This window comes from Microcaecilia unicolor, chromosome 10, assembly GCF_901765095.1.
Source record: "Microcaecilia unicolor chromosome 10, aMicUni1.1, whole genome shotgun sequence".
Lineage (NCBI taxonomy): Eukaryota > Metazoa > Chordata > Amphibia > Gymnophiona > Siphonopidae > Microcaecilia > Microcaecilia unicolor.
Window position 1 is genome coordinate 69,846,346 of NC_044040.1, and position 13,125 is coordinate 69,859,470.

Below are 13,125 nucleotides of genomic sequence, written 5' to 3' on the forward strand. Positions count from 1 at the left end.
GAGGGGGGAGGAGGGCCTGCAGTACAGATTAAGCTGCAAAATGTTGGCTGTATCTATTTTGCAACTGCCCGCTATGCTAATTAATTTAAAAAGTGGCAGAGCATTGCAGAGGAGACAGCGTGGCGAAGATGCAGGGAGAAGTAAGAAATCATTTACAGTAAGCACGTGCAGACAATATTCTTATTTCTCCTACTTCATTTTCTCACATTGATCTTGTCCCATTACAATCATGTTTGCAGGCTGTTTCTATCTGGTTATCACATTACAAACTGGTCCTTAAACCGGAAAGACCACAGCCTGTTGGGTTACAGGTTCATTACACCAGCCGTCTGAATCGCTGACTTTGTTTGGTATACCCATCACTCCCGTTCTCTCTTTCCGGACCTGGGTGTTATTATAGACTCCCGCCTTTCCTTTCAACAGCAGATCTCATAAGGCTTAAAGCAAGGATTCCATATTTTATGCAGACTTCGAACTATTCGTCTTTATTTAGACTTTCCACAATTACGTATTTATTTATTTATTTATTTATTTATGTTGACATTTCTACTCCATATTATCTTGAGATAAGCTCAGGTTCGATGTGGCTTACATGACAAACATCAAATTGAGAAAAATATAGTTTTGAGGAATATTAACATTCATGAAATGCATCAATTAGGTTGAATATCCTAATATATAGGACTCAGTAATAAGAGTTTGTGATACCAAAAATTGACTACTGCAATTCTGTCTATGCATCACATCTGCACACACAAAGCAATTTCAAACCCTTTATAACACTGCAGTAAGATTTTTCTGCCGAGCGAATCGGTTGGATCCTGTTAACACCTTTATCCCTCTGCCTTCATTGGCCTCTTCCTATTTTGTGCATTTTTCAAAACTCTCTGCCTGGCTTATAAGGCTTTCATTATGGATCTCCATCCTATCTAGCCTCTACCATCATTATTTGAACTCTAACAGCGTGGTTCCTTCCCCACAAAATACTCATTTAGAATCCACAAGACATGCAGCTTTTTTTTGTAGCCCCAAAATTATGGAACAAGCTCCCTCCACACTTACGGACGGAACCATCTTTTAAAAATTTTAAAATTTTATTAAAGGCGCATTATTTTAATATGGCATTTGGTATGGGAACTTCAGAGGACTGGATTGGCCCTCTGCCTCCATGGTGCATTTTTCCTTCCCCTACTACTACTACTTAACACTTCTATAGCGCTACAAGGCATGCACAGCGCTGTACACCATACATGAAAAAAGACAGTCTCTGCTCAAAGAGCTTACAATCTAAATAGGACAGGCAAACAGACAGAACAATTAAGAGGTAAGGGAATTAAAGAGGTGGGGATAAAAGGTACAGGCAGTAAGCAGTGATTAGCAGTCCCCTACATGACTCCTAGTTTGTTTCTTTGGAATGGATGTTACTGTCCTATCTGGAACTGGAATTCTTTCCTTGGTTTCTATATTTTTTAGCATATATATGCTTAGACCTGTCCCCCAGATGAGGTGGTATAGTAAATATGGAACAAATAATAAAATAATACTCCAGCTTGCCAACCACACTGGAACAACAAGTAGGACAACCGACTTTCACTGGCGCACCAGAAAATGTCTGAATGCCCGATAGGGCAATCCACTGCTTGTCACCAAGCAAACTTGCTCCACAAGCTGCCTCTGACACTCCAGCTCCAGAATCAAGCAGGCCCAAGCTTCCCTCAAGAATTGCCAGCATCCTGCTATAACCATGAGGGCTGTGTTTTCTACTGCCAAGAGAACAGTTTGGTTGACAATGGCTAACGTGTTCACATTGACGATATCTGTCAGTGTCTGCCTGGTACAAACAACTTATAGAAAACCTCTATTGGGGCTATAAGTAAGTTTGTCCTCCCATAGCACTAGCAACTCTCCTTTTATCTGGAAAAGGAGGGCCCTTGCCTGTTGGCTAGCGCACACCAATCATACGTTTTTCCACAGAGCTGCAGGTTGAGCCTGGGTCCACCACTTATAGTTGCCCATAACAAGAAAATTAAGAGGAAAAGCAAGTAAAGAAGGCAGGTAAAGGCAAACAGCAGCAATACTAAAAGGCTGTCACGTATCTATTCACTGATTGTCTAGGTCTTGTTTCCATATTCAAAAGACACAATAAACATCATGGCCTTATTCATGAATTTCACATGTAAACACAGGCACATACACGTGGATTTACATGTGTAAATCTGCAATATATGCATATGGAAAGGGGATATAGTTTGGGTGGGCTTAGTGTGGGACAAGGGCAGAACCAAAAAATACACCTATATTCCCCATTTTCTCCACTGCTTGATACACATCAATCTAATGACAATTTTGGACACATCCACCCTTCCCTCCTCTCCCCTGGTTTCCCTGTTCCTTTCGTTCCTTCCCCATCCTCTCCATTATTTCTTATGTAGGTTTAATGTTGTATCAGCTTAATTTACTGCATTGGCGTCCGCCTTTGCGGTGCGATGTAAGCCGCATTGAGCCTGACACAGTTGGGGAAAATGTGGAGTATAAATGAGATAATAAATAGATAAATAAATAAATTTCAGAAGGGCAATGTATGTCAGTGGTTATTGACATAAACATTGTGATTTACACTTGCTTCCAGGTACATATAGGTTTTGTAAAAGTGTTCATTTTGGGATGCGCTCTACAGGAGGGATTAGGGGATGTGGAGGGGCATTTTCGAAAGGGATGTCCAAGTTGCGATTTGGATGTCCTTGCAAAACGGCGAAATCCAGGGGCAGGGAAACCTGTATTTTCAAAACAAGATAGACATCCATCTTTCGTTTCGAAAATACCGTCAGGGACGTCCAAATTCTTAAATTTGGACGTCCCTAGATTTCAACATCCCTAGACATGGGCTTTCTGACTTTCGGCGATTTTCAAAAACCAAAGACATCCATGTCAAAAATGTCCTAATGCAAGCCATTTGGGCATGGGAAGAGTCAGCAATTGTAGTGCACTGGTCCCCCTGACATGCCAGGACATCAACTGGGCACCCTAGGGGGCACTGCAGTGGACTTCATAAATTGCTCCCAGCTACATAGCTCCCTTACCTTGTGTGCTGAGCCCCCAAAAACCCACTACCCATAACTGTACACCACTACCATAGCCCTTACAGGTGAAGGGGGGCACCTAGATGAGGGTTTCTGGTGGGTTTTGGAGGGCTCGCTGTTTCCTCCACAAATGTAACAGGTAGGGGTGGGTATGGGCCTGGGTCCGCCTGTCTGAAGTGCACTGCAGTACCCACTAAAACTGCTCCCTGGACCTTCATGCGCTGTCATGGACCTGAGTATGACATCTGAGGCTGGCGTAGAGGATAGCACGACATATTTTTAATGATGTTTTTTGAGGGTGGGAGGGGGTTAGTGACCATTGGGGGAGTAACGGGAGTTCATCCCCGATTCTCTCTGGTGGTCATCTGGTCATTTCGGGCACCTTTTTGTGCCTTAGTCGTAATAAAAACACGTCCGGGTGAAAACATCCAAGTTCGTCAGGGACATCCTTGTTTTTTTTGATTATGGGTCAAGGACATCCAAGTGATAGGCATGCCCAAGTCCCGCCTTCACTACACCTCTGACACGCCCCCTTGAACTTTGGCGATCCTTGAGACGGAGTGCAGTTGGAGATGTCCTAAATCGAGTTTCGATTATACCGATTTGGACATCCCTGGGAGAAGGACGTCCATCTTCCAATTTATGTCAAAAGATGGACGTCCTTCTCTTTCGAAAATGAGCCCAATCATCTCCTTAATTCTCCAGTGGCCCACCCCAAATCAATTGTGGTGAGTGATTGCAGCCTTTACACTTAATTGATAGTATTTAGTTTTGTAGGTTTTCAAAATGGCATACATACATTTCTATATGTCTACATTAACATGTTAATGTTCTAAATTACCAATTTACTTGTGTAAGGGCCGACACATAAGTACATAAATATTGCCACACTGGGAATGACCAAAGGTCCATCAAGCCCAGCATCCTGTTTCCAACAATGGCCAATCCAGGTCACAAATACCTAGCAAGATCCCAAAAATGTACAAAACATTTTATACTGCTTATCCCAGAAATAGTGGATTTTCCCCAAGTCCATTTAATAACGGTCTATGGACTTTTTCTTTAGGAATCCGTCCAAACCTTTTTAAAACTCCGCTAAGCTAACCGCCTTTACCACATTCTCTGGCAATGAATTCCAGAGTTTAATTACACATTGAGTGAAGAAAAGTTTCTCCGATTCGTTTTAAATTTACTACATTGTAGCTTCATCGCATGCCCCCTAGTCCTAGTACTTTTGGAAAGCGTAGGCAGACGCTTCTCATCTACCCGTTCAACTCCACTCATTATTTTATAGACCTCTATCATATCTCCCCTCAGCCGCCTTTTCTCCAAGCTTCCTTCACATGATATTTATGTTGCATAGTTACCTTCATTGGTGTTTTAGATGTTGACAGATGTGTAATGGTTGCTCCTATTATATGAAACTGGTGCATACATGTGCATTCCTGCATGTAGTTGTTTGTTACATTTGTACCCCACGCTTTCCCACTCATGGCAGGCTCAATGCGGCTTACATGGGGCAATGGAGGGTTAAGTGACTTGCCCAGAGTCACAAGGAGCTGCCTGTGCCAGAAGTGGGAATTGAACTCAGTTCCTCAGTTCCCCAGGACCAAAGTCCACCACTCTAACCACTAGGCCACTCCTCCTTTCCTTTCCTTTCCTTATTATAGAAAAGTCTCATCAACAGATCCTTTTCTAAAATACTTACAGAATTTGGCATGTCCTGACCTGAACATCTCCATTACAATTGCTATGTTGTATCAAAAATGGGGTTATATGCAATCTAACTACAGAAGGCCAAATTCTATAAATGGTGCCTTAAAAATCGGTGCTCAAAAACCATGCGGTTAGCGTGATTCTATCAACTATGCTTAAAGTTAGGTGTAGTTTATAGAATATGCCTACACACCGTTCTTGCACTCCTTCCTATGACTAAAGTTTAGGCGCATCCATTTAGGCCACCTAAACCTGAACCTAAGTTAGGTGCAGATCAGGTGTATTCCATATTAATGCGCATAGTTTTTTGAAATGCCCACAACCCATTCCACGCCCATATCCATGCCCCCTTTTTGAATTTACACACACTGCATTGTAGAATACGCCTAGAAAGTTGTGTGCAAAAATTCTAAAGCCAATTAGTGCCGCTAATTGGTTAAGTACCAATTATTGATGCTGATCGGCTTGTTAAGCAATTAAGGTGTGCATGCAATTTAGCCATGTGGCCAGATTAGCACGCGCACAACTTAAGGAACACATTTTTTATTAAAGCTATATTTACTGAATAAGTAATTTATTTTAGCTGGGATAGTTAATTAGTGAAAATGACCAAAGTTCAAAATAAAACCAGAGTTTTTTTTTATATCAACTTACCAACACTGACATCAATGAGATGTACGAATGTATGAAGTAATTATATTCAGTTTATTAATGTACTTCAAATTAAATTCACTGATTCTAACAGGCCCATCTGTTTGACAAACTTGGAAATTTAATAAATCCTTGCTTAATCCAGAGTAATTTATACTGTGGAGCAGAGTGACTTTACATAGATTACCTTCACAGTAGGCATTGTCTTCTCGAAGGGCTCGGAACCCATCACGGCACAAGCAGATGGCTCTGTCTTCCAGGTTTTGGCAGATAGAATAGTCCATGCAGTTATGTCCTTCAGAACAGAAGTTGTGTCCTGTAATACAACAAAAACAATTCTCTCTCAATAAACAAAACAATTTTTTGAAATATATATCTGATCAGCTCTAATCAGTTTTCTAGTTCAGTGATAAAATCCCTTTTCATATGCTGTTTCCTTTGTAAAATATGCAATCCTTTTTTGTTATTACTTTAACAAAAAGAAAACACTTCATGTAATTTTATTTACAGAAAAAAACTGAATAGTTTGCATAAGATTTTAGTAACCAAGACAACTATGACATTAAAGTTTTCACCTTTATGTTTATGTGCAATAATAATTGAAAAGGACCAGGATTGAAACAATAATGAATAACTGAAGGGAAAAATATAATTACATGGCTATGTTACACTCGTAATATTTTGTAATTTGCAATATGAACCATCATTATTTGTTTTAATCAGAGTTAACGATTCATGAAAAATTTTGTTTACTGAGAAGCAGCCCGGTTTTACAAATAATTTATTAAAACTGACACACATCAGTGGTTTTGAAATTGAAGTCCACAGATCACTGAGGGATCATCATAGGATATTCAGGAGTCCACTAGCATAGCAACATAGGTAGGGCTTTCTCTCTGGCTCAGAACATCACAGTCATGGCTAATTAGCCTTCCTTCTAGAATAGCAGCATTATTAGAAGAAGTCACAATAAGGCTCTGCTTTCCTTCCTGACTAACTGGAGTGGGAGGGTGGTGGTAAGGAGCTAGATGGGCTGTGGGACAGCCATAATGGGATCCAAGCAGGAGTGGGGAAAAGGAAAGGAATCTGGCCACTTAGGTCTAGGTGGGAAGGAAGGAAGAAAGGAGAATTTCAAAGATCAGGGACTCAGGAGAAGTAAAGGCATGATTATGAGCTAAGAGAAGACTGTAAAACAGGGATGTCCAAACTCAGTCCTTGAGGGCCACAATCTAGTTGGGTTTTCAGGATTCTCCCAATGAATATAATGAGATCTATTTGCATAGACTGCCTCCATTGTATGCAAATAGATCTCATGCATATTCATTGGGAGAATCCTGAGAACCCGGCCTGGTGAGGGCCAAGGTTCAACACTCCTGCTCTAAAGCATAACTTGTATAGAGTTATACCACGTAATAGGATGGTGCAGATCTTGGCTACATATTTTATTAAGGCGGATATATTTTATTTGAAATCTCTTAATATTATGTTTTTAATTTGTCCTGTTTTTTTGTAGAAAGTTGATTGTGACCCCTGAGGCAGGCGCTTTGGCGCCGAAACACGGACCATGTCGGGTCCTTGATATTGATATGAATATTCTGAATAAACTGGTTTTTGATATTATCTCCCTATTGGTTTGCGCATTTGTCAGCCTCTACTTTTGCTGTTTTGCAGATCTATGAGGTCAATACTTAATGGGACAGCTGCTGCAAAAAAAAAAAAAATCAGCAAATGGCTTATCAAATCAGCAGAAAAAGAGTGGCATTTGATTTTTTCATTTGCTGATAATGGAGTGCTTTGTTTGTAATGAGTATGCATTAGCTGCAAAGAAGGCATACTCTTTCTCTAGTGCATGCGTCTTCCTAAAAGAGTTCGCCCTCTTTGCAAACAGTGCACCTTCTTTACAAATTGTGGGGCCCTTGTACTAAAGCTTAGCACACATTCTATTTTATATCTATGGACCACATGACATATAGCACCTTGTTAAAAGTGTGCCCTCATGCACTGTTAGCATGGAGGGCACACTTAACAACATTGCTCCCATAATGACAAAATAGCCAAGAAAACATGAACAAAATGAAAATCCCTAGAAATGACACAAAATGAAACTTTTCCAACTGCTCATTCCTGGTTATCTCTGAAGTTAATTATATAAATTCTTTTCAACATTGACCTGACGTGCATCAAATGTATGTATTTTGTTACGTCCCCTTACCAAATCCTGTCATTCCAACAAGAATATCAAATTGTTAATGGTCAGATGTTGCCTAGAGCCTACATTTACTGTTCTGCAGGGTCCATGTATTAAAATATTGTGTCTAGCCACTTAACTCCATAGCTGAGTGGCAATTCTTCTGAAAATCTATCATGTATATTAGATGAGAATGCACAGCTCTATAAATGTGCTCATTCAGGCAGTGCCCCCACCCCCACCAGGTCTGCCCACCATCATGTAAAATTCTGGCATTTGCTGACAAGTCTGTTTTGTTTCCTCAGCTGACAGCAGACCCTTCACACTTTTCCCCATTCTTCAGTCTTATTCAACAATATTTTGCCCCAGTCCCAGAACACTCACTGATTCCACTGGTTCTCTCCAAACACCCCGTGCAAAACTGAGTTTCTCCAACACAGCCCTTGCAGCTCAGTCAGCCTCCGCCTCCCTCCTTCCTATGACTAGAAACCTTTCCATTGGCTGGATCCTACCACAACCTATACACTTGAAGGGGGAAGAATGGAGAGCTGTAGTGGACTAAACTGTGAAAAATATCCACACACTTAGCCATCCTTCTTGCTTTAGGCAGAGAATGTAGAAGTTTGTAGAATCCTGAAAAAAATCCAGGCAGTTGGCAATTCTAGCCTCCTGAATCCTGAACACATCTGCATGGCCCCCCCCCCCCCCTAAACCTTTGGGTCTGAGACACTTGTCTAGTTTGACTATGCCTTAATCTGGCTCTGTCAGGGGCTAATTATACAAAATTTAGTGCCCCTGCCAATCCCCTGCCCCCAAATGCATAGGACTGCCCCTTTCAGAGCCAGCCTATCTACTTGCTTGTGTGATCCCCCCATCCTTTCTACTCCTCCTGTCCCAACTCACTCCAGCAAGTCCTCCTTAGGGGAGAAGAAGTGGTCCTCACTCTCAATCATTTTGCAAAATGATAAAACCTGAGCTTTCCTAGTACATCCCAGCATACAGCTAGGGTTCAATGTCCCCTTATTTGGAAAACTGACCCTAGTGTTATGTTTTCAGGTACTGCTAGGGTTGGCTGTCATCATTGTACATAGTGGCAGTGTCAAGACAGGAGTGAGTGGGGATCTTTCTTAACCCGTATAGGGGGTTCATCAATTGGGGGAGGAAGGGGTACTAGAAAGTCTCAGAGGCAACTACTACTACTACTACTTATCATTTCTAAAGCGCTACTAGACATACGCAGCGCTGTACACTTGAACATGAAGAGGCAGTCCCTGCTCGACAAAGCTTACAATCTAATTAGGACAGACAAACAGGACAAACAAGAGATAAGGGAATATTAAAGTGAGGATGATAAAATAAAGGTTCTTCTGAGCATGTGAGGAGAAATGATATTTGAGTGGGACCAGGCACATATGGCTAGATTCAATAAGTGGTGCCCAAAGTTAGGCGCCAGGATGATCCACACTAAGCTAGTATTCTAAACAGGGAGCTCTGTGCAGAGCATCATTTATAGAATACTAGCCGTTGAGCCCGTTAAAACGGGCTGGTATTGGGGTTTTCGGAGGTCGACGCTGCCCCCCCCCCCCGCGTGGTCGCCACCACTCCCCCCCCCCCACCCCCGGAGTCGCAACCGCCAGCCCTCCACCCGGCCCAGGCCCTCTCTCCGCTACTGAACTTACATCCATTCACCGGAACGCAGCAGGGCAGATCAGCTGAGCTCCCGTCAGCCTTCTTTCTCTGCCTGTGTCCCGCCCTCATGTGATGTAACGTCAGCGAGGGCGGGGCATGTCAAGATGGCGCCGAGAGCGGAGGTTTGGTGAGCAGCTCCTGCCTAGCCTCGGAAACTTTTTCCTTTTTTTTCTTTATCGAAAATGCCTCATTCGAAGCGGAAAGGGGTCGTCCAGATAGTTCCCACACCTACCGGTACGTCCACGCCGACGAGGCCAGGATTGGAGCGCTTCTTCCCTGCTCTCTCTCTCGAGGAATTAGCGGGCCGGAGTCCATTGCGGGAGGAGCCGGTGAAGCGGCTACCTCGCTGGAAACAGAAACATCTTTATCCCCCCCGCCGAACTCTATGATTCCTCCGTGCCCTGCGCACACAGCGAGTCGAGAGGGAAACCCATCGTATGCCGGAAAGGCAGACGCTGGAGGACCTAGTGGGACATCCGACCCTGTGGAACTAATAGCTGCAGCGGGGAAAGAACCGGAGGTTAGCCTATGTCAGATTTGGCTGAAGTTGTTGGATATGGATAAAACCTTGCAGCAGTCCTCTACAGAGGTAAAAACTTTGAATGTTACTGTACAAGAATTGAAGGACTCCATAGAAGTTGTAAAACAAGATTTTTCCTCTAAGATAGAGACTTTACAGAAAGAGATGATTCAAAATACTGAATTCAAAATGGCTGCAATAAAAGATAATATGGAATTAAGAAGAAAAATAGAGCAAATGGAGAACTTTAATAGAAGACTAAACCTTCGTCTACTTAATTTTCCTAAGTTAGTGGGGATTTTTCCCCATTAGAGATTTTTACAAGATTTTTGAGAGAAAATTTAAATTTTCCACATGAGGCAATCCCGCCATTAAATAAAATATATTATATACCTAATACAATTCAAAAAGTAGAAGGAGAAGAATCAGTGGATTTAAACAATATTACAGCCATTCTGGAACAATCTTTAGAAGAAGCAACTGAAAGAGCAACTTCGATTGTTTCTTTTGTCTTCCAGCAAGATTTGAACTCAGTAATGAGACTTTATTTCAAAACTACAAATCGTATATTTGGAGGACATAAAATCTGGATTTATCCAGATGTAACAAAGACTACTCAACAAAAAAGAAAATTGTTTCTCTCTATGAGGTCTAAAACAATAGAAATAGGAGGTTCCTTACTTCTTGCATATCCATGTAAATGTGTTGTAAGGTTAAATCAAACAAAATATGTGTTCTTTAATCCTGATCAGCTTAAATCTTTCCTAGACTCAAAACAACAATAGAGACTTTGAAGGAGTAAAACGAGAATGTACGCGGCATCAATTTCTTATTTACAGTTTAATATAATGTCTTCACAAATTCCTACCCCCCCCCCTTCCTAATTGAGGTCTAATGAAGCTGAATGATATGTTACTATTGAGGAAAGTAAATTTCTGTATATTTAATTTGTTTCTAAAGCTGTATTTCACTTAACAGTTTTTGTATGTCTGTTTAAGTTGCAAAAATTTAATAAACAAATAATTAAAAAATAAAAAATAAATCCAGGTATTCTATAACATTGCATCTAAATTCTGGGAACATCCCTGACCTGCCCATACCCCTCCCATGGCCACATCTCCTTGGAGTTTAGGCTCACATATTATAGAAAAGGGCCTAGGGCAGATCCTTGCATAACTCCTAATTACTGCCAATCAAGTGCTTGTTAACTCCAATAATTGATTCTTACAGCCTAATTAATTAATATATGTGTGGATCAGGGATCCATGCCAAAATCTGTGTGCCCATATTTGGGCAATCTGTGCAGAATCCAGGGGATAGGGGGCAGGATTGGCAGGATCACCAGTTTGTATCCCTTTAATCCCAGACGTAGGCTTGGGAGGTATTGGGAGCCACTAGGCCATCAGAACCTCGAAGTTCCACTAAGAGTGGTAAATTTCAGATGCTGTTGCCAGTGCCCGCATAAAGCCTGCTGCCACTTAAAAAATTTCTTGCATGTTATCACAGCTGGGAGCGTGTGACGTTTCCAGCTGTGGCAATGCACAAGAAATTATTTGTGAAGCTTAAGCTAAGGTATTTACATGAGCCAGTACCTCTTTTGCATCCCATAGCTAAATATTGCAAAAACAGCTGGTAAGTTGCGCATTATTTTGCAGCTTAGTACATTACTCCTAAAGAGATGTGATGCCTACTAAGCATGTAAACATATAGAACAGTTCATAAGTACATAAGTATTGCCACACTGGGACAGACCAAAGGTCCATCAAGCCCAGCATCCTGTTTCTAACAGTGGCCAATCCAGGTCACAAATACCTGGCAAGATCCCAAAAAAGCTCAACACATTTTATGCTGCTTATCCCAGAAATAAGCAGTGGATTTTCCCCAAGTCAATTTAATAATGGTCTATGGACTTTTCCTTTAGGAAGCCCTCCAGACCCTTTTTAAACCCCGCTTAGCTAACTGCCTTTACCACATTCATATTAAACAAGCCTTTTCTTCCATTTTGAACATGCATTAAATTCTTCATGTACGGAACATAACCTGGAAGTGCTAAGAGCACTGGAAAGCACAGTGCTAATAGGTTCTATTTATTATAACATAAAATGAAAAACTATCTGTGGGGAAGAAGAATAAAATGTTATGAAACAGCACTCTGTTCCATTTCATGGTCTTTATTGTGTGAAAGAAAAATGAAGCCCTTCACCAGTCATGACACGAATCATGTTGAAATCTTCTTTGTTCTGTAGACCTAAACCTCTTGTTCAGTGATGTTTTCAAAGCTACTTAAATGAAACACATGTTCACTGGAGGCTTTATTCAATAGAATGAGCATTATTATATATCATTCAAACTGCCTAAAGCAGTTATTCCTTTAAACAGTAATGAATTATAATTCTGGTATAGACAATTGATGAAGAGAATAGAAACAGGAGAGATAGCCTTAATGCACATCCCAAAAAGAAAAGGCTAAAAAAGTCTTGATCTAGACAGGAAACACAGATGTGCAAAGCTTCATCAAGCTCCCAGCCGTAGGACACTCTAGTGAAAGCATCAGCTACTTATTAAAGTAGGGATGCTGGCTGTGAGACTATAGTTCACTTTGGCAGATCCATGTAATCTGCTTTTCTTAAAAATTAAACTTTGAAACATGGAACAAAGTGAAGGGCATATGACTACTGCCTTTTGACAATATGTCTCAGCATTCTGCTCAGACTGTTATGCTACCATATAGTTGAAAAGCGAAATCTACAGAGTACATCAAAGCTCAGAATCAAACATGGGTGGAAAGAATAGAAAAGATGTACAGAAAAAGCAGCACTAAACATTGAGAAGTTGGTCCTCAACCCTGAAGTATATTGTTTTGAATTACAGAAAATAAGTTTTCATATGTATACAAGTAAATATTTGCCCATAATTACTAAAATGTAGTCAAATTTTGCAATTACTACTCATTAACTGCCAAAATTAGGGGGTCTTTTACAAAGCGTCAGTATGCCCAACGCGGGCTTACTGAATGCTAAATTGGGACTACCGCCAACCCAATGCGGCCGTTCCACCCCAAGCACGCGCCATTTCCGGGGAGAAAAGAAAACCCCCGGAAAAGACTTGCGCGACAATAACCTGGCGGTAATCGAGCATCACTGCGTGCTGCCAAGTTACCACTGGTTTACCATGAGAGCAGTGCCATAGCAAGGGCGGTTTGCCGCTGTGCACCCCCCCTCAGTGCATTGACACCCCCCTCGGTGCACATTCTTACCTATTGGCTTAGGAAGGGGCGGGAG

The 13,125-nt window shown here is 41.4% G+C and overlaps 1 protein-coding gene across 1 annotated transcript in view; it reads right to left on the reverse strand.

Moving 5' to 3' along the window:
• The window catches only part of NELL2 (neural EGFL like 2), a 640,124-nt gene that overhangs the window by 286,770 nt on the left and 340,229 nt on the right, over positions 1–13,125 (reverse strand). Inside the window, exon 12 of the mRNA XM_030216939.1 lies at positions 5,635–5,763. Within this exon, the coding sequence (XP_030072799.1) occupies positions 5,635–5,763 (129 nt within the window). The remainder of the gene's footprint in view (positions 1–5,634; positions 5,764–13,125) is intronic.